This window comes from Cebus imitator, unplaced genomic scaffold (assembly GCF_001604975.1).
Source record: "Cebus imitator isolate Cc_AM_T3 unplaced genomic scaffold, Cebus_imitator-1.0 Scaffold87, whole genome shotgun sequence".
In the NCBI taxonomy this organism is placed as follows: domain Eukaryota; kingdom Metazoa; phylum Chordata; class Mammalia; order Primates; family Cebidae; genus Cebus; species Cebus imitator.
This window is the reverse complement of record NW_016107402.1, coordinates 3,319,021-3,341,084: the sequence shown is the minus strand read 5'-3', so window position 1 is coordinate 3,341,084 and position 22,064 is coordinate 3,319,021. Positions and strand designations below refer to the sequence as shown.

General features: G+C 47.7%; 2 protein-coding genes across 2 annotated transcripts in view; one reads left to right on the top strand and one right to left on the bottom strand.

Annotated features, from left to right (window-relative positions):
- The window catches only part of MAN1C1 (mannosidase alpha class 1C member 1), a 175,965-nt gene extending 161,330 nt beyond the window's left edge, over positions 1-14,635 (bottom strand). Inside the window, exon 1 of the mRNA XM_017534614.2 lies at positions 13,067-14,635. Within this exon, the coding sequence (XP_017390103.1) occupies positions 13,067-13,606 (540 nt within the window). The 5' untranslated portion in view covers positions 13,607-14,635. The remainder of the gene's footprint in view (positions 1-13,066) is intronic.
- On the top strand, positions 6,996-7,931 carry LOC108308691 (60S ribosomal protein L7a-like). Its single transcript, XM_037740671.1, has one exon. The coding sequence runs from the start codon at positions 7,011-7,013 to the stop codon at positions 7,875-7,877; it is 867 nt and encodes a 288-aa protein (XP_037596599.1). The 5' UTR covers positions 6,996-7,010; the 3' UTR covers positions 7,878-7,931.
- Positions 14,636-22,064: the final 7,429 nt, after the last annotated feature.

The window sequence follows — 22,064 nt, the reverse complement described above, 5'->3', positions numbered from 1 at the left end:
AAGAAATAAAGGGCATCCAAATTGGGAAAGAGGAAGTCAAACTATTGCTGTTCACAGATGATAACTACATACCTAGAAAAATCCTAAATATTCCTCCAAGACTCTTAGACTTAATAAATAAATTCATTAAAGTCTCAGTATATAAAATCAGTGAACACAAATCAGTAGCACGGCTATACATCAACAACAACCAAGCTAAGAATCAAGTCAATAACTCAATCCCTTTTACAACAGCTGCAAAAATAAAATAAAATACTTAGGAATATACTTAACCAAAGAGGTGAAGTATCTCTACAAGCAGAACTACAAAACACTGCTGAAATAATCACAGATAACACAAACAAATGAAAACACATCCTATGCTCAGGGATTGGAAGAATCAGTACTGTGAAAATGACCATACTGTCCAAAGCAATCTACAGAGTCAATGCAATTCCAAACAAAATAACAATATCATTTTTCGCAGAATAAAAAAAAGGTAATCCTAAAATTAATATGAAATTTTTAAAAAGAGCCTGAATGGCCAAAGCAATCCTAAGCAAAAACAACAAATCTAGAGGCATCAGATTACCAGACTTCAAATTATACCACATGGCTATAGTTTCCAGAACAGCATGGTATTGTTATAAAAGTAGGCACACAGAACAGTGGAAAAGAATAGAGAAGCCATAAATAAAGCCAAATACTTACAACTGACTGATCTTTGGTAAAGCATATAAAAACATATATTGGGTAAAGGACATCCTATTTAATAAACGGTGCTGGGAAAACTGGCTAGCCACATGTAGAAGAATGAAACTGGATCCCTACCTCTCAGCTTATACAAAAACCAGGATGAGCCAACAACTTAAATCTAAGACCTGAAACCATAAAAATTCCAGAAGACAACCTTGGAAAAACTCTTTTGGACATTGGCCTAGGCAAAGAATGCATGACTATGACCCCAAAAGCAAATGCAATAAAACAAAAATAGATAAATAAATGGGACCTAGTTAAACTAAAAACTTCTGCACAGCAAAATAAATAAATAATCATCTGAGTAAACAGACAACACATAGAATGGGAGAAAATATTTGCATACTATATATCCAACAAAGGACTAGTGTTTAGAAACTACAAGAAACTCAAATCAGAAAAAAAAAAAAATTTTTTTCATTAAAAAGTGGGCAAATGGCCGGGTACAGTGCTCATGCCTGTAATCCTAGCACTTTGGGAGGCCATGGCAGGCGGATCACCTGAGGTAGGGAGTTCAAGACTAGGCTGACCAATATGGTGAAATCCCATCTTTACTAAAAATACAAAAAAAAATTAGCCAGGCATGGTGGCACATGCCTATAGTCCCAGCTGCTCAAGAGGCTGAGGCAGGAGAATCACTTGAACTCGGGAGGTAGAGGTTACAGTGAGCCGAGATCATGTCACTGCAGTCTAGCCTGGGTGACACAGGGAGACCCTGTGTCAAATATAAAAATAAATAAAGTGGGAAAATGACATGAATAGACATTTCTCAAAAAAGATACACAAATGGCCAAGAAACATAAGAAAAATGCTCTAATCACTAATCATCACAGAAATGCAAATTAAAACCACAATGAGATACCACCTTACTCCTGCAAGAATTACATTATTAAAAAGTCAAAAAACAATAGATATTGGCATTGACAAAGTGAAAAGAGAACACTCATACATTGCTGGTAGGAATGTAAATTAATATAGCCTCTATGGAAAACATTATGGAGATTCCTTAAAGAACTATATGTAGATCTACCATTCGATCCTGCAATCCCACTACTGGGTGTCCACTAAAAGAAAAAGAAGTCATTACATGAAATAGACACATGTACACGCATGTTCAGTACAGCACAATTCACAATTGCAAAGATATGAAACCAACCTAAGTGCCCATCAGCCAATGAATGGATAAAGAAAATGTGGTATATATACACCATGGAATACTACTTAGCCATAAAAAGGAATGAAATAACGTCTTTTGCAGCAACTTGGATGGAGCTGGAAGCCATTATTCTAAGTGAAGTAACTGAGGAATGGAAAACCAAATACTGCATGTTCTCACTTGTAAATGGGAGCTAAGTTGTGATTATACAAAGTAGTATAATGGCCTTTGGAGACTCAGAAGGGAGAGGGATTTAAAAAAAAAAAACCTACATATGAGTAAAATCTATACTACTTGGGTTAAGGGTGCACTAAAATTTCAGAATTCACACTATATAATTCATCCATGTAACCAAAGACCACTTGTACTCCAAAAGCCATTAAAATGTTAAAAATGGCTGGGTCCAGTGGCTCATGCCTGTAATCCCAGCACTTTGGGAACAGATGGCCTCTAGTCAGAAGTTTGAGACCAGCCTGACAAACATGGTAAAACCCCATCTCTACTAAAAATACAAAAAAAAATTAGCCAGGCGTGGTGGCTTGCACCTGTAATTTCAGTTACTTGGGGGGCTGAGGCAGAAGAATCACTTGAACCTGGGAGGCGGAGGTTGTAGTAAGCCGAGATTGCACCATTGCACTCCAGCCTGGGCAATAAGAACAAAACTTCATCTCAAAAATAAAAATAAATAAAATTTTTTTAAAAAAATTTTTAAATAAAGAATATCATTTACAATGTTTAAAAAGTAAAACAGAGATATAGTTAATAAAATATGTTCAAGCTCTCTTGAACATGAACGATGCAAAACATTGTTGAGAGACATTAAAGAAAATCTAAATAAATGGAGATAGGCAGCACATTCATAGAATGAAAGACCCAATACTGTTAAGATAACTCTCCCCAATTTGATCTACAGATTCAAGGCAAGCTCAGTCAAAATCCCAGCAAAAAAAAAATAAAAAATTTGTTTGAGACAGTGTCTCACTTTGAGACCGCACTGCCCAGGCTGGAGTGCGTTGTTGCAATCATGACTCCCTGAAGTCTCAACTTCCCAGGCTCAACCACTCCTTCCACCTCTTAGCCTTTCCAGTAGCAGGAACTACAGGTGCACACTACCATACCCGGTTAATTTTTTTTTTGTCTTTAGAGATTGGGTTTTGCCATGTTGCCCAAGCTTGTCTGGAACTCCTGGGCTCAATTGATCCATCCATCTTGGCCTCCCAAAGTGCTGGGATTATAGGCGTGAGCCACAATGCCCAGCTTCCCAGCAAGATTTTTCAAGGAAAGTAACAAATTTGTTCTCAAATGTATGCAGACATGCAAAGAAACTACAATGGCCAAAGCAATTTTGAAAAGAAGATCAAAGATAGAGCAATCACACTACCTGTTTTCAAGACTTACTATGAGGCTATAGCATAAAGAAAGCATGGATTGGCTGGGCATGGTAGCTCACGCTTGTAATCCCAGCACTTTGGGAGGCCGAGGCCAGCAAATCCCTTGAGGTCAGGAGTTGGAGACCAGCCTGGCCAACATGGCAAAACCCCATCTCTACTAAAAATACAAAAAATTGCCAGGCATAGTGGCACATGCCTGTAGTCCCAGCTACTTGGGAGGCTGAGACAAGAAGATCACTTGAATCTGGGAGGTGGAGTGAGCAGAGATTGCGCCACCGCACTCTAGCCTGGACAACAAAGCGAGACTTTTGTCTCAAAAAAAAAGAGAGAGAGAGAGCATGGATTGACATAAAAGATAAATCACTAGAGTGGAAGAGTCCAGAAACAAAACCACATATACATAGTCAATTAGTTCAACGAAGGCATCAAAGCACTTCAGCAGGGAAAGTTTTTTTCAACAAATAGTGCTAAACAACTGGACCTCTAAATGGAAAATAGAGAACTTTAACTCCTAGCTTACATCACATACAAAAATGAACTTGAAGTCAATGTAAGACCTAAATGTAAAAACTGAAATGATCAACCTTCTGGAATTAAAAATTATTCATGACCTGGGGTAGGCAAAGTTTTTTTTAAACTAGATACAGAACGCACTCATCAAAAGGAAAATACTGATACACTGGAAATTATAAAAATGAAAACTTCTACTCTTTGAGTGACACTATTAAGAAAATGAAAAGACAAACCACAGACTGGGAACAAACATTTATAATACATATATCTGATAAAGAACTCGTATCTAGAATATACAAAGAATTATTGCAATTCAATAAGACAGTAAACAGAAGAGTTTTTGACATTAAAAAGGAAAAAAAGTTTTAAACAGACCTTTGTAAGAGAGATATAGAAACAGCAAATAAACACATGAAAGGACATTCAATACCAACAGTGACCAGGGAAACATTAAAGTCACAACAAAATATCACTACACATCATCTAGAATAGCTAAGCCTAAAAAGGTTGACAATAACAAGTGTTGATAAGGATACAGAACTCTCACATATTGCTGGTAGAGTATAAAATGGTCTAACTACTTGGGGAAAGTGCTTCCAGTTTCTTAGAAAGCCAATTATACATCTGCTCTATGGGCCAGTAATTCCACTCCCAGTTAAACAAAAGAAATGAAAACATATGCCCACACACAGACTTGTACATAAAATGCTTAAAGCAGCTTTATCTGCAATAGCCAGCACAACCCAAAAGACCGACAGTTGAATGAATAAACAAATTGGGGTATAATCACACAAAGGAACACATCTCAACAATAAAATGGAATGAAGTACTGAAACGCACAATATGGATCAATTTCAAAAAACTGTCTTCAGTGAAAGAAGCCTTGTCCCCTTGTCCACAGAGCATGTACTATACTATTCCACTTCTTTTTTCTTTATTTTTGTTTGTTTGTTTGTTTTTCGAGGAGTCTCACTCTGTCACCCAGGCTGGAGTGCAGTGGCCATGATCTCGGCTCACCACAACCTCCACCTCCTGAGTTCAAGAGATTCCTCCGCCTCAGCCTCTGAAGTAGCTGGGACTACAGGCACATGCCACCAGGCCTGGCTATTTTTATTTTTTTTATTTTTAGTAGAGATGGGGTTTCACCATGTTAGCCAGGATTGCCTCAATCTCCTGACCTCATAATCTGCCTGCCTCAGTCTCCCAAAGTGCTGCGATCACAGGCATGAGCCACTGTGCCTGGCCTATTTTTTTTTTTTTTTTTTTGAGACAGGGTCTTGCTCTGTCACCCAGGCTAGAAAGCCTGATCAAAACTCATTGCAGCTTCAGACTCCTGCACTCAATGAATCGACCCACCTCAGCCTCCTAAGTAGCTTGGAACACAGGTGTATACCTCATGTCTCGTTTTTTGTTTGTTTTTTTTTTTTAAATAGAGACAGGATCTTGCTATGTTGCCCAGACTGGTCTTGAACTTCTAGCTTCATCTGATCCTCCCACTTCGGCCTCCCAAAGTGCTGGGATTACACGCATTAGCCACTGCACCTGGCTTACTACTCCATCTAGCTGAAGTTCTAGAACAGGCAAAACTAATCTCGGCTGATAGAAATCAAGATGTGATTGGGGCTGGATGAGAGGTTGATGATGGGGGAATCACCTGGTAAGGAGCAGAGGCCCTTTCTGAGATGATGGAAATGTTCTGTATATGACAGGACTGTGGCCTACATGGTTTTCTGCATTTCTTAAAATACAGCAAACTGTATATCTAACGTCTGTGCATTTCACTATATGTATTAATAAATTATACTTAAATAAATAATAGCTACAACACAAGGTTGTTGTGTTAAAAAAAGTAAGACGAGATCACAAAGTACAAACATTGGGAAGCAAACGGTCTTGGTGATACAACCCATCAGCCCCAACAGGACATCGCTGCATTGCACAGTGGATTTTATGGCAATCACAAAGCCATCAAGAATGATTTTGTGTTTAGCATGATACTTAAGACGGCAGAGGGGAGAAAAACTTCCTATTATTTGGCCACTGAAAATGGTTGCTATTTAGTGACAACTGCTTGCCCAGAAGATTCACCTTGAGAGCAGCTGACTCCCAGAAGATGCCAGATAAAAACACAACTATTGATCATCTATCAAGGCAGGCATTAATCAATATGTCAAAGTTTCTTCTGTAAAAGTTACCACTAAAGGTACTGCACTAAAACAGATGGGCAATTGCCCTGGTTTTAGCCTTTAATTAAAGAAGATTCCGAGTTAAGAAATTCAGACCCCCGTGTGAGTAAGAACTGTTCCGACCACCTGCCTGCCAAGTGTGGGGAGCTCTCAACCAAATCTTAGAGAACAGCCTTCCAGGGGAGGAAACACCTGCAGTTAAGCCCCACACTGAGGTTGTGGTCTCTGTGGCTTCCGTTCTCTTTGTGAGTGGAGACACCAAACCAGGTCTGACTTAACAGCAATCTTAGCTGCATCAACTCTATACTTACGACGCCCAAAACCCTGCTGTCTAGTTACTGACCGGCCCCTAGAGTGAAGCGGGAGTGAGGAGGAAGAGGGAGGGGGCTAAGGTCCCTGAGTCCTTGGAATTCTTTAAGGAATCTCCAATTTGGCTTCTTACCATCATCTGCATGGAAATACAGAGCCAAGAACATTTGTTGCTTCTTTTCCCCAAATTACGCAAACGCTTGTGCATAAAGGCCTTGCTTGGCTCAGGAATAGTAGGGAATCAAGAACTAGGGCTTATTTGTTTGAATGAGCCTGGTCTTTTTGGACTACAGGTACACAGAACTGGAATGATAATAATCCTTAGCTCATGACACTTGTCCCTGCTCCATGCATGGCCCCTATTTTCAATTAATGTAATAATAAATCCATGAGCTTGCCTGAGGCAACTATCATACGTCCATCATTCCCTGGGGAAGCTCTTCCCAATTTTGCCAATGAAAGCAAGGCAGGGAGAGCCTAAAGCTCCCAACACTTCCCGGTAACACAGGTTCAACTTAGGATGCAAAGAGAGGTTTCTTCTCCAAGCCAGAGTCAGTATCCACAAGGCTGGGTGCTCACCTGTATTACCAAGCAGCTTTCCTGCTTGGGGGCTTTACAATCTGCAAGCCTGATTTATTTTTTTCAATAAGAGAAAAGATGTAAGTCCCTTTGAGCAAAGTACGCCTGATATATATCACAATATTTATATTTAGTGGAGTAATGGATCCGTCTTCCGGGAAAGCTATAGAAAAAGCATTTCTTGTCTTTCTCTTCCCACCGCTCAAGATGCCGAAAGGAAAGAAGGCCAAGGGGAAGAAGGTGGCTCCAGCTCCTGCTGTCGTGAAGAAGCAGGAGGCCAAGAAAGTGGTGAATCCACTATTTGAGAAAAGGCCTAAACATTTTGGCATTGGACAAGACATCCAGCCCAAAAGAGACCTCACCCGCTTTGTGAAATGGCCCCGCTCTATCAGGTTGCAGCGGCAGAGAGCCATCCTCTATAAGCGGCTGAAAGTGCCCCCTGCAATTAACCAGTTCACACAAGCCCTGGACCGCCAAACAGCTACTCAGCTGCTTAAGCTGGCCCACAAGTATATACCAGAGACGAAGCAAGAGAAGAAGCAGAGGCTGTTGGCCCGGGCCAAGAAAAAAGCGGCTGGCAAAGGGGACGTCCCCACTAAGAGACCACCTGTCCTCCGAGCAGGAGTTAACAGCGTCACCACCTTGGTGGAGAACAAGAAAGCTCAGCTGGTGGTGATTGCACACGACGTGGATCCCATTGAGCTGGTTGTCTTCTTGCCTGCCCTCTGTCGTAAAATGAGAGTCCCTTACTGCATCATCAAGGGGAAGGCAAGACTGGGACATCTAGTTCATAGAAAGACCTGCACCACTGTCGCCTTCACACACGTTAACTCAGAAGACAAAGGTGCTTTGGCTAAGCTGGTGGAAGCTATCCGCACCAACTGCAATGACAGATGTGATGAGATCCGGCGTCACTGGGGAGGCAATGTCCTGGGTCCCAAGTCTGTGGCTCGCATCACCAAGCTAGAAAAGGCAAAGGCTAAAGAACTTGCCATGAAACTGAGTTAAATGTAAATAACTGTTTCTGTAAATAAAAATAATTAATGCAAAAAAAAAAAAAAAGCATTTCTTGAACTCGGATGTAAATCAGTCACTGTGAAAACCACAGGGGAATCTATCTATATTCTTACCCCCCTGCTAACTGTACTGTGAAATAGGCAGCTGACTTTTAAAAATTGTCATTCTATTTGTTTCTAGCCCTAACACTAACGACGGAGTTAAGAATATGGGGCCTGAGAACCAACTGCTCCTTGAATGCCTAATTCCCTTAAATAGTACAGCTGGAAATGAAAGCAGAAACCCAGCCCACATGTGGGAGTTAAGTTGTACACCTGGTAGGAACAAGTGCTAACCTTTACTCAACTGCAGCGCTCAGAGGAACCGGAGGAGATATTATCCTGAACATCTCATGGGCTCAGATTCACATGCTACAAAGCCTTTTAATTTTGAGGAGGTAAGGGTCTTCCAAGGGGCCTGTCCAGTGATTACAGGCCAGTCTCCACCTATGATAAACGTACTGTAGAGAAGGACAAGAGGGAAACAGAAGAGACTGAAGGACAAGGGAGGAGGGAAAGGATCTTGAATGGATTTGCAACTCAAACAGAGTTCTTCGAAGGAAAGCTATTTAAATCTGAGCTGTTCCTAATATTAATTATCCTGAACATCTCATGGGCTCAGGTTCACATGCTACAAAGTCTTTTAATTTTCCTATCTGTCCCTGGCACTAGCGACGATAAATCAGATATACAGAGAAACCACCGAAAAAAAACCACACATGACTAACGAACCAGCCTGTTAATGGGGAACAAAGATCATTTGCCAAGATGACTTATTCAGATGCTATCACGTATCATAACCTGCAATACCCTGGCGGCTGAACACAGCAGGCACAGAGGGCAAGAGCTGGGCGCTCCCTGCCAAGTCACGGGCACCCTCCAATGCAGGCACGAGAGATTTTACTCATGAGTGCCGCCTCCACTCCCACAAGTCAGACTTGCCCTTGGAAATTATCGCAACTTCTAAAAGGCCTCTTGAGTCACTGAGCTGCTAAGCCCCTAATTCTGACTATAGCTCTTACTTTGAGGCTCCTTCGAATTCCAGGTACCCTGAGGGAGAAGACCCAGCCTCGGCCACTAGCAACCTTACCTGTTAGTTTATAGATCTTTAATGTAGCCATTCATTAAAGTATCTGAGTTCCAACTAAATGTCAAACAGTAAAGAGGTGGAAGTGGAGGAGACAGAAGTGTCCCCTAAATGCCAGCCTCTTGGTTTTACCATGAAGGCTGAGGCCCGGTAATAAACAGGAATTTCCAATCACAAATTCCAGCTGACGGAACAGCTGGGACTTGAACCCAGCTTGGAATCTTAACAGAACGGCTACATATAGTAGTTTATAAGAGCAATGAGCCAACAGCACAAGGAAGGTGGGGAAACTGAATCCACATTCTCCTCACCCAGCCCTGCACTCTGGAATGGTGCTAGTGCTGCATCTATCCAGAGGAAGGGGCCCTTTGTGGTTTGTTTGAAAGCACCATATGGCCAAGGGGAAGTCCCAACTCCAGTACCATGTTCTCAGTGGCCCAGCCAGCCTAATACCCTTTTACAAAAAAACCCCCTTCATTGGAAGGAACTGAAGTTCCCCAAATCAACAACCAAGCACTGGCCAGGCGCAGTGGCTCATGCCTATAATCTCAGCACTTTGGGAGGCTAAGGCGGGTGGATCACCTGAGGTCAGGAGATCGAGACCAGCCTGGCCAACATAGTGAAACCCTGTCTGTACTAAAAATACAAAAATTAGCCAGGCGTGGTGGGGCACCCGTAATCCCAGTTATGTGGGAGGCTGAGACATGAGAATCACCTGAACCTGGAATCCAGGAGGTGGAGGTTGCAGTGAGCCAAGACTACACGACTGCATTCCAGCCTGGGCAACAGAGCAAGACTCCGTTTAAAACAACAACAACAACAAAAACACAACAAAGCATCATGGGAGAACCCAGGGCAGTCTGAAATCTTCCACTGAGCTATAACCCTGAAAAGTTGTACATTCCCACGTGTGAGACAAGTCTGTTTGAACTTGAATCCACAAGAAACCCACCTATGAATGGCATCCCCCACTTCAGATTATCCTCAGATCTGAACCCCTTTACATTCTAGCGAACACCTTTACTCTTCACGATCCCAAGCTGAGGATGGTGGGAATAATTAACTTCATCAACTGTCTGAATAGTTCCTCTTGGCTAGGTGCTAGAGACACAGAAGTGAATATCATGACCGCATCAACACCACCACTACCACCACACTGTTGTCCCTGATATTGTCCCTGATATTTCCAGTACTAAGATATCTCAAAACAGAATTCAGAAAGCCCAACTGCTATAGTGTCCCTGACCAGACTGGCAGTTCCCTTAGGGGCCAGAGTCAGAAGCAAGAGGGTCTATAACCAGCTTATTCTCCTCTCCCTCACCCCATTTTACAGGAAGGTCCAGGAAGGAGAGGTGGCTTGCTCAAAGTCAGACAGTTGGGAGTGAGCTGAAACTCCAACTCATGTGCTCTGGGTCTCCTCTCTCCACCACATTGCTTTGGTCAAGGTTCCAAAATTGGAAAGTAAGGAAAAACAGTTGGTTATAGTGACAGCGTGTTTCCTGACATATATATGCCCAGAGCCTGCAGCCTCAACCATCTTATCAACACAGACCTGGTGACCATGTCCATCTCTCAGGATGCTCATGAATGTATGTTGTTGATCTAGAGCCCAAATGTCCAGTTTTCATTCAGGCTCCTTTACCACCCTCTCTGGCTCTCTCCTGATATTTACTTTCACTTTAAAATCTTATAAGAACAGGGCTCTTTTTATCTGATGCCGGCTCCCCCCGTTCCTTAGATTTAATCAATTCATGTCTGGAAATAAACAAACCAGAGAGGAAAGCAACAGTCCCTTTTGTGAAAACAGACACCTTTCTAAAATGATCTACCCCTGGGCATGACGCAGAAAGAATTTAAATGAGAAGGAAATAAAGACGTTCTCCAGCAATCATCTATGCGTTCCTCTTGGAGTGGGACAGCAGGAATGGTAACTGCATGAACAACTAAACCAAAACCCACTCCACATCTTTCAGATTTTAGTGGGAGTGGGGTCAATGGCAGGAAGCCTGAAGAGACAATACGTTTCAAAACAACAGAAACCACCCCTCTTCATTCTGAGGAGCTTAAGGTCTTCAAGATTAGTAAGAGAGGGCTAGTGGAACACCAACTCCAAGTATATGCAGAATGCCTCCAGCTAGTACCAGGGGTGCAAGAAGACGCCAGCTAGAAAGATCCAGACATCTGGCCACCAACTTAGACCTCCTCCTATCATGTTATTTTATACCCACCTGCAAAGCACAGAATCCTCACCCCTCTTACCGCCCTCCAGCCACTCCAGAAAGCATCACCCCGGCCTCTGCTAGAAAAAGAAGGTGTCTTACACAGAGAGGGAGAATCAAGCTCCCAACTAGCCAGCCTGCCCTACCAGCCATGACTCTCAGCCCCAGGCATCGGAAATGGGCCACCATCTAAATGCAAATACAGAGAGCATCTCTTCTGAGGAGGACAGTAGTTAATTCTTAATCCTTTGGGAGATCCGTTTGAAAATCTGATGGCAGCTCTGGACGCCCCAGAAAAAACTGCATGCATGCAGTTTATACGTAATTTCACTGGGGGTCACTGCTCTCCTAGGAGGTTGAGGGGGGCAAAAAGAGCTGCTGTGCTCAGAAACAGCTTTGAGAAAAAGGAGAAAAAGCTATGGGTGGTCCAGGTGAGTATTCAACAGCATAGTTCCTTAACAAGAAAGGGAGAAATGAACGCCCCTTACTTAGCTACTCCAAGTTCCAGCTTTCAATCAACCTGAGATTTCAATAGAAATTTTGAACTGAGAGCACACAAACATGCACGCACTCATACACACCAGGCACTCGGCTTCCTTGCGGCTTCCTTGTAACTTCACAAAATGTCCTATGATTGCTAGTTAAGTGTCCAAACAGTAACGGCAGAGATAAGAAGTGGAAGAGAGGTGGGCGCTGGAAGGGAGGGTAGTTCAGACAAGGAGAAGGGGGCAGTCTGGCCGTCTGGCTAAGCTCTCCATTGACAGGGCAGGTCCTGATCCTTGCTGCCTGCTCTCCCTGTAAATCAGGCCGACCTGCAGCAAACCAAGAAGTCCAGACAGAAGCAGCCCTTTCTTTCCTCTGAGTCCATGGGGAGGGGAGAGCACCGTCTCATTTCTAGGGAAGAGACCCTGGCCCACAGCTTGCCCACGGCCCCCTCGTGGCCTGGGGGTGTCACTGCAGCCCCCTCTGCATTGCCGGGCACCAACCGCTCGCAGGCAGTTCTAACAGTGGTCCAGCAGAATATTTAGTCAACAGTGGCAAACTAGCAACTGTCTTCAAGCCTTGTGAGACTGTGTTTGCTTTTGATTTCTTAAGCTAAGATTCAGACTTAAAGTGATCCTTCTAAATCCCTCCTGGTACAATCCCCACAGGAAACCAGCCCAAGTCTGGCTTCATTAAGCCAATAACCTCGGCGCTTCTGTAACATGACCACTGCCTTATCATCTCTTCCTGCATCACATGCAATTACGTACAATTGTGTACAACTGTTCCAAAGCTCAATAAGCTCAATAGAAACAGTTAGAATGCACAACATCCTCTGGTTTGTAGGTTGCTTACTAGATTACAAAATATTTGCAGGACACCAAATACCCTCCTAAATCCTGGGTTTGCAGGTAAGCAGGTCCTGCAGGGGTTTTGGACTTTAGGTTACACAGTGAAAAAAAAACGTGACCAGTGGCTCTGTGTTCACAAATGCAAAAAGAGGGTGCATTAAGGAACCTGAACTCCACCAAAGGGAAGGAGTGGAGCTCATGGGGCTGGGGGTTGGACAGGACAGACCAGAGTCTGGGAGTGAGGGGGCAGCTGGTCTCGGGGTTCAGCGGCCATCTGCCAGGGTGGGGAGGATTAACTGACCCCAGGGGAGGGAAACTGTGTAGGGAGGAGAGGAGGTGGGACGTTTGGGAGGAGAGAGGAAGGTGAAGAGTGTGTCTGCAGAGCCTGAAGTAGACCCGTGACCAGGAACGACTGAGACAAGTGAAAGGGGTGGGAGGGCCAGAGGATCTTCTCTTTGGTGGGGACAACGGGTGGGAGGAATTGGGGGACTGAGTCCATTACCTCCTTGATTTTCTCCCGCTGGGCTCGCACTCGGCTCTGGGGCTCCTGACTCTCATCGGCCCTTGTTCCCAGGACCGGGTGGCGGAGGCGGCTCCGGAATGCGTTGAAGTCAAAGCGAAATGGGACGCCCTCGTCCCCGGGCCTGGAGGCCAGGATGCCATTGCCCCGGGCCGCTGTAGCCTCCTCGCGGGGTCCCGTGGGACGGGTGCGCCGCAGCCCCCCTTTCCTGCGTCGGTGACTGGCCCGGCTGCTGGGGTCATCCTCACCTGGGGCCGGCACGGCAGGGGCCGGGTTGGGAGGCGGCTCCTGCTCGCGGGCCGGGATGTGGCCGGCGATTTCGGCCACCACCTCCAAGCCAGGCTGCTGGGTCCGGGGGGCCAGGAAGAGGCGCTTGAGGCGAGAGGAGTGGGGCAGCAGGAAGAGGGCCCCGAAGCACAGGGTGACAAGGCCCGAGAGGAAGAGGAGGAAGAGGAACTTCTGCGGCAGCCGCAGCCCCCACGGGGAGGCCGGGACGAAGCCGGGCACTTTCCTCATGAGCATCGTGGCCGGACCCTGGACCCCCGCGGCCCGCGGAGTCCAGGCACGTGTCTGCGGGGGCGCGGCGAAGGGAGGGCGTCGGAGCGCCGCCCGGGATGGGGGTCCCTGGGCAGGGCTGCCAACCCTGAGAGTTTCGCCGCTTTGGGTGGCTGTCTCCGAAGTTCAGGGAGTTTGGAGCGAGTCCTCCCGCGAGAAGGCGGAGGAGCAGCGGCTTCGGCGGGGCCCGGGCGAGCCGGGCTGCACGGCTCGGGGCCCGGGCCCGCAGAGACCGGCCGCGCGCCGCAGCCTCCCCTCGGGCCGAACCCTCCCCGCCGCGCCGGGGCCCGTGCCTTCCCGCGCTGCGGCCGCCGGGGCCGTCACATGCCGTCCGCGGCGTCCCTGCTGTCCGCGCCGAGGGGCGCCCGCAGGCCCGGCCGAGCCGCCCTCAGCCCCCCGGCCTCCTGCCCGCGCTGGTCGGCGCCCAAAGTTTCAGCCTTAGAAGCAGTTTCCGGAGGGGACCGAGGCGACGGAGGGCTGGCGTGTCAGCGTCGCCCCGAGCGCGCGCACACCCGCCTCGGTCGCGACAGCACCCGGGCTCTCTATCAGGACACGTCCACAACTTTGCTCCACCGCGGAGCGGGCGCCAGGAGCCGGGAGCGGCCGCCAGGAGCCGGGAGCGGCCAGGGAGCGGGAACAGGCACTTCCGAGCCTGCGGGTGCAAGGGGCTGCCCAGGCCCCCAAGAGTGCAGGGATGCCCGGGTCCGGAGCCGCGGCTGGGCCGCTGCAGCTGCGCCCGGGAGCGTGGGCTCCCGCCCCTCCAACTCAGCAGGGCGCGGGGCTCCCGCTAGGATCACCTGTTCCCGGCCCCGCCGGCTCCGCGGAGCGCGCAGCCCCGGCCGCGCCTCCCCCGCTGCAGCTGTCGTCCTCCCAGCGGCCGCTCCAGACGGGCCGCCGCCGCCGCCAAGCCTGCGCCCCACACGCGCACACAGCCGCCCGGCCGCCTCTGCCGCCACCGCCGTCCCCGCTGCCGCGGCCGCCGCTCCGGCTTTCACTGCGACAGCGCCCGCCGCCCCGCCTCCTGCCGCCCCGCCTCCTGCCGCCCGCCGGCCACGCCCGCCGGCCACGCCCACGCGCGCGCCCCGCGCCCCCTCTCGCCGCCGCCGCGCCGCAGCAGGGCTGAGGGCCGCGCGTCCGTGGGCGGGGCGGAGGCCGAGCGCAGGCGGGAGCGCAGCCCGCGCTCCAAGCCCCGCCCTCCCCGAAGGGCCGGCGTCGCGCGCAGTCCCCATCCGGCCGGCGCCAATGGTCCTACGGCGCGGGGCTGGCGAGGGCGGGGGTGGGAAGCGCAGCGAGGGCATTGGCTGAATCTGAGGGATACCCGCTGGGCCATAGTCGCCCATTGGTTACTGCCCAGCCCTCGCTGGACCCCAAACGACCGAGACCACCCCACTTCCCGCCCGCGCGGCTCGGGTTAGTGGCCCCCGGAAGCAGGCCGGAGACGGGGCTGCTCTGGAGGCCTGTGCAGGTCGTTGGCTGACCTCTCTCGCCCCCCAGTGCCAGCCCGGGGTTGTCAGGGAGCTGACAGCCCGCGCCTTGGGGGTGGCCCCGGGCTTCTCAGCGCTAACGCGGAGCCGCGGCGGTGTTGCTTGTGGGGAGCCACGCCAGAGAGCTGTGGCGGCGGCCGGGTCGGCGGAGGCGGTGTTTCCACTGGCCCCCGCAGACCACCGCTTGCCTACCCTTTCGTGCAACCTTAAACGGGGCCAGGGCCCCTGAGTGAAGCATGGAGGGAGGCTGACCGTAGCCTTGAGAAGCCATGAAAGGAAGAGAGCCCCAGGCGTGTCTACAGCAGACCACACACATCCTGTGACCGAGGTGTACCTTGATGCCTGCGTGTGTTTATATGCACATGTGTGCGTCTGGGCATAGATACCTGTGCACACAGAGACTGGCATGTGGGTGTGTACAATGCGCTCAAACATATGCTTAATTTGGGTGTGGACACCCACGTGATTATAGCACAGTATGCATACACATATATGCAAATGAGTACAAACATGGACATGTGCACCCGCATACCCACAGACACTCAGGCAACAGATACCTCCAAAAACATGCCAGGCTGAACTCCCAGACACGCGTGTCCTCAACCCCAAGGCCCTCACACCTGCCTCCGTGGACTTAGTCTCTGCATCTTCCCTTCCTGTTAAACCTAACCCAGGGCAAAGCAACATTGTGCTGTGTGGGTCTTTCATGCAAAACACTTTATAGAGACAAATAACAGCAGAGGGAGAAACAAATTAAGAGGTTTGTAACAGGCAAGAGGGAAAATATCTACTTTCAGCTGCAATTTAGAATGAAATGCAGCGTTGACGAGACAGAAAATACTGCAGGGAAGCCTTTCCCGACAGAAGAAGCGGGCCAGGCAGGCTTTCATCTCATAAATCTTGCTTCTTCTCTGAGGCCTGCTGCGGATGCGCGGCTGGGACTCAGTCATCCGTCTACCTCTGGCCAGACCACTGACAGCAGACCCACCCTCGATGTTTAAATATCCCTGGCATGCAACTTTCTCTCAACTGAAATTAAAGTGGAGTAACAGGTGCAAACATTTTGGTCCCTGGAGATGACTAATCCTCCCCAACCCTACAAATACACGCAGCTTAAATAGAAAATTCTAATTCAGATATTTCAGTGTCTTGTGAGTTTGCTTGGCAGGTTGATGCGGGGCCAGCTGTGTACATCAGAGATAAGCCTGTGACCCATTTGGGTACAGGAGCCCAGAGACCTGGCCTGGCCTCACCCATGTCTCCAATACCCAAGCATCGCCTCACTGGGTCCCACTGCAGGAAAGGGCAGCCTTGTCTTTGGATAACCAGGCAGGGACCCAGCATTCATTAGAGTCATCACCTGCATTGTTCCTCATTGTGAGTGTAGGGGAATCACTGTTCACTCCCCTGTGAACGTAGGATCCAGAAAGGGAGAAGAACAGAGCTGAGTCTCAGAAGGAATTGTCTGTTTGAACTAGATCCTCACTGTGATGTGACACTCTGACCAAACTCGGGTGTGCTCTGTGAGCCAGGGTAGAAAGAGAGGCTGCAGCAGGACTGACGTGCCTTTCAAAGTCGGGCTACGAAAACCAGAGGCCACAGCATGTAACTCCATTTCAAAGTGATGGGATGTTGGTGATCACACCATGTTGTTGATACCATCACTTGCTAGGGAGATACCAGTCTCTCTAAAAAGCTCTCTGAAAACCCTAGGTGTCCCCTTGCCCTCCCTCTAGCCCCCAGAGACCTCAGACATCCTGTGGCTCTTCTTCCACTGACTTTTTACTGTTGGTGTGCTGTCCCAAAGCAGATGCTGAGTTCTTCACCATGGCTTGCTCACTTCTCTAACTGCCCCAGGTCTTAACCACAATGCCTTCCAGATGGGCCCTGTGTTTGCTCAGTAAATGATTGAATAAATGAGTGAGTGGATGTCCATTTCGCAGATGTGGAAACCGAGGCTTGGGGAATGGGACAACAGTGAACTAACATTTTTTATGTACCAAATACATATTGTCTCATTTGCTTTCCATTTATTTTTGTGGTAGGTAATTATTAATAGCCCAGTTTTACAGATAAGAATACCAAGGCTTAGAGAGACTGGGGATGAGTTTTAAGTGTCTGTATTAGTCAGAGTTCTCCAGAACAACAGAACCAATAGGCTATATATAGATATATAAAAAGAGATTTATTAGGAGGGATTGACTCCTGTGATTACGGAAGGCTGAGAAGTTCCACAGTCTGGTGTCTGCAATCTGGAGGTCTAAAAAGCTGGTGGTGTAGTTCCAGTCCAAGCCAGGAGGCCTGAGAACCATGACAGCCGATAGTGTAAATCCTAGTCTGAGCCTGAAGACCCCAGAACCAGGAGAGCTGATGTCCAAGGGCAGGAGAAGATGGATGGTCCAACTCAAGCACAGAGCATGGATTTGCCGTTCCTCTTCCTTTTTGCTCTGTTTGGGCCATCAGTGGATTGGATGCTGTCCACCCACATTGGTACGGGCAGATCTTCTTTACTCGATTTACTAATTCAATTACTAATCTCTTCCAGAAATTCCCTTACAGACACCCAGAAATAACGTTTTACCAGCTGTGTAAGCATCCCTTAGCTCAGTCAAATTGACACACAAAATTAACCTTCACAGCATCTTTCTCAGTTTAATTCAGAAATTCAAGTGGAACTGGGAACAGAAACAAACAGGTATTTCTAAAACAATCTATTTATTCTGTCAACAAATATTTATTCCAATTAGATGCAAGGTATTGCACTAGTTTTGGACACAAAGGTGAGCAAAGCATGGTCCCTTGTTATTATTGATTCATTCTTCCAGTAAAAAACTACTTATTGAACACCTACTATGTACCAGGTACAGAGAGGCAGAGGATACAGCCATGACACAGATGCAAAGCCTACCTTCATGAAAATTCTTATCTAAAAGGCAACAAACACAGACCAACCTGGCCCATCAGGAAGGGAACCACCAGGCACCAGGCACTGCACTAGTGCTTCATTCACATCCTCTCTGACCCTCGCAACAGCCCTCTCTGAGGTTGGTCTCAAGATCCCAGTTTAGCAGATGGGGAAACTGAGACTCAGGATGTGACATGACTTGTCCAAAGCCACACAGGGCAAATATGAGAGGAAATCAGGCCCATCTAATCACAGAATCTATGTGCTTTCTGTTAGTGATATTAGCAACTACTAAGATTGCTGGATCACTTATGATGTGATCGGCCCTTTTTAAAACATGTTAAAGACTAACTTGGCCAGGCACAGTGGCTCCCGCCTGTAATAATCTCAGCGCTTTGGGAGGCCAAGGTGGGCAGATCACCTGAGGTCAGGAATTCAAGACCAGCCCAGCCAACATGGTGAAACCCTGTCTCTACTAAAAATACAGAAATTAGCTGGGTGTGGTGGCATGTGCCTGTAATCCCAGCTACTCGGGAGGCTGAGGTACAAGAATCGCTTGAACCCGGGAGGCAGAGGCTGCAGTGAGCCAAGGTCATGGCACTGCACTCTAGCCTTGACAGTAGAGTGAGGCTCTGTCAAAAGAAAAAAAAAATAAGACTAAACTAACTTATTTGATCCTTGCAACACCTCATGTGATGGGTACCATTAAGTACAGAGATGTTAAGGAACTTACTCAATGTCACACAGCTGGGAAGTGACAGAAGAAAGATTTGAGCCCAGACAATCAGGATCCAGAGCCCTCTATGCCTGTCAGAGTCTGCTGTCCCCCTCTTGTCATGCTGTGAGAGCAGGTTCTATAGGTGGTGAGATCAGGGAAAGAGCACTGGCCTCAGGCAAGATCAACACAGACAAGGCACCTGATACATATACCCAACCCAAGGCAATACACTAAGTTTTAGGGATACAGTGATGAGGAAAAACAGACACATTTCTCCCACCATGGAGCCTACGGTCTCATGGGAAAGATGAGTTTAAACAAATAACCTCCAAAGGAGTATTCAAGCTGAGATGAGAGAGAAAGGAGAGAGAAACGTTGCCCTAAGAGCAGGCCACAGTGGATCTGGACCCAGGCTTCATTGGGTGGGCCAGGGAAGGCTTCCCCGAAGGATGAGTGCAGTTACCTAGGCAGTAGGAGGGTGAGAATGCCCAGGCTGAGGGGGCAGCACAGGCAAAGCCCCTGGGTTGGAGGAACGTGATACTTTTGAGAATAGAAGTCAGTGGGTCTGGAGTAGAGAAAGTGACGGAGAAAGACAAGTGACACCGAATGAATTAGGGCAGGAACGGGAATGTGAAGGGGGAGGTGAGTGGGCAGATTCAGATGCACATTTTTTAAGGTTACTCTAGCTACAGTGTGCAAAACAGAATGGAAGGCAGGTGTGAATGAAGGGGGTACCTTTCAGAGGATATTGCAATAGTCTGTGCTAGACTATCTGGGAAGTGGGAGACGGACAACACCAAAGGATCCAAACCATATTTAGAAGCTGAAATTGACAGGATTAGGTGATGGCTTGAAATTGGGCAGTGACGGAGAGGGAGGTATCTCCCAGGGTCTGGAATGTGCCTGGTAGGGGTATTTGTTGAGATGGAGCAGTGAACCAGGCTGTAAGGGATCCCCCTTCAGCTCCTGCACTGAGGAGGCAGCTGGGCAGTTGGTGCAGAATCTGAATCTCAAATGGTCATTAGTCTCATTTAGAATGGAAGACTGGAGATAAAGCCAAGCTCGAGCCAAGAGATAATCATCAGGCAGCTTCCTTAATGGCCACCAGACAAATTTGGCACCGGGCAGAAGAGACGCTAATGACTGCAGGAGGGGCTCCAGCCCTGAGAGTACACCAAGTTAGTCTTGAGAGACAAAAGGCCCAGTAGCTGTCCTGGGCTCACCCCAGCAGGCTTCGGGACCCCGACATTTCCTCACTGTGCAGTGGGGGTCAATTTCAGGATCCTAGAGCCAGGAACACCTGGCACATGGCTTTTAAAATGGCAGCATAAAGGTTTTATTTTTAACTCTTCTTGTCGGTCCTGCAGCAGAAGCAGCAGTCAGCTGGGGCTTTGCCGTGGGTTCTAGCACTGGGTGCTTAGTGGTTAGAGCAGGGGAATGGGGGGCAATTCTGCCCTCAGGGAATATTTGGTGATTTCTGGAGATAATTTAGATTGTTTCAACTGGGGGCGGAGTGCTACTGGCCTCTAGTGGGTGGAGGTCAGAGATGCTACTGCACATCCCGGAATACACAGCACAGTCCCCCACAAACAATTATTGGGCCCCAAATATCAACAGTGCAAAGGGTTAAGAAACCCTGGCTCAGAGCCAAGGCTGTGAAGTCAGACAGGTTCAAGTATGAAATCCTGATTTTGCCACATATTGGCTGGTCGATCTTGGGCAACTTATCTGACCTCTCTGAGCCTCCGTTTCTCCATCTGTCAAACGGGATTAACACTGATACTCGGGACTGGGCGTGGTGGCTTACGCCTGTAACCCCAGCATTTTGGGAGGCCGAGGCAGGCAGTCCACAAAGTCAGGAGTTTGAGACCAGCCTGACCAACATGGTGAAACCCCATCTCTACTAAAAATACAAAAATTAGTTGGGCATCGTGGCACATGCCTGTAATCCCAGCTACTCTGGAGACTGAGGCAGGAGAATCGCTTGAACCTGGGAGACAGAGGTTGCAGTGAGCCGAGATTTTGCTACTGCACTCCAGCCTGGGCAACAGAGCAAGACTCCATCAAAAAAAAAAAAAAAAAAAATAGTGACTCACCTCAGAAAGATGACGTGAAGATTAGATGAGATCACTGACTGTAAAGAGCTTGAGGGGAATGTTTACTCATCCTTCGAGTGAGCAGGGACTGGGTCTACTCCCAAAGCCAAGTCCTTCGTATGCTGGAGAAGGGAATGCAGAGTGGTAAGAATGAGGACCCTGCAGCCACAGTGCTGGGTCTCAGCTTGGACTCAGTCACCTACTAGCAGTGACACCTTGGGCAAATTGCTCACTTTTTGAAGCCTCAGTTTCCTCATCTGTGAAATGGAGGTGATCATAGTACCCAGGATGGAGAGTGGATGTGAGGACTTAGGAGCTAATTTTTGTAAATATCTTGGCATAGTGTCTGGTACACAGGAGCACTCAATAAATAAGAAGGAATGTTACAAAAGACAAAAAGCATCAGCACTGCCTCATTTCCTAGTGGCAGGCAAGACAGCAACCCAAACTGCTATATTGTAACTCAAAGCTTCCAGAGATGCTAGAATTTCAAATACTCTGTCCATGGTCCCTATGAGAACTTTCATTTGTCAGACTGTACATACCAATTTTCATTTTAGAAGATATGTTCCCCGTTTGGATGATAATAGTGGCTGTTTAGGAAGCCCTGTTGTGCTAAGCACTGCTCAGAGAAGGCCCTCCTCTCCAGGAGTTTCGAGATCATTCAGCCCAATGGTGGAATGTTTCAGATGTGCAATTTAAGGATCAGAGCCTGTAACTTGCAGTTAGAGGCAGAGCAGACTCGAGAGCCTAGCAGTACTCGAGAATCCCAGCTGAGACCACTTCCACAAGCACAGGAAAGCATCCAGGTTCTTCCTGTTCCCATGGTCCTGGGTTATGTTTACCTCACTAACATTGTGAGGATAAAATGAAATAATCCATGTTAATGTCTACGCAGTGTGCCTGGCATGTAGCAGGAACTAAATGTTAGATATTATTATTTATGGTCCTGGCACTTTTTAAAGGGCATGTAAAATAAATATCTTTGGATCTCATAAAAATACATTTCCAAAAGCTTACATCAAGCACCATAAAGTCAGAAATAAAACAGTCTCTCTAAAATGCAACTCTGACATAATTTAGTCACCTGGTTCCCCTTGCTAATATCAAGGAGTTTTTGTTAGTGTGTGTCTGTTTTTTAAATGTCCCTGAGTTGGGGCTCCAGGTTCTACACAGGTTGTCAAAGTATCTGCCCCTCTAGGGTTAGATTGGTAAGAAGGTC

Excerpts from the sequence above, each read along its gene's own strand:
- LOC108308691 (XM_037740671.1), top strand. The coding sequence starts at position 7,011 with ATGGATCCGTCTTCCGGGAAAGCTATAGAAAAAGCATTTCTTGTCTTT.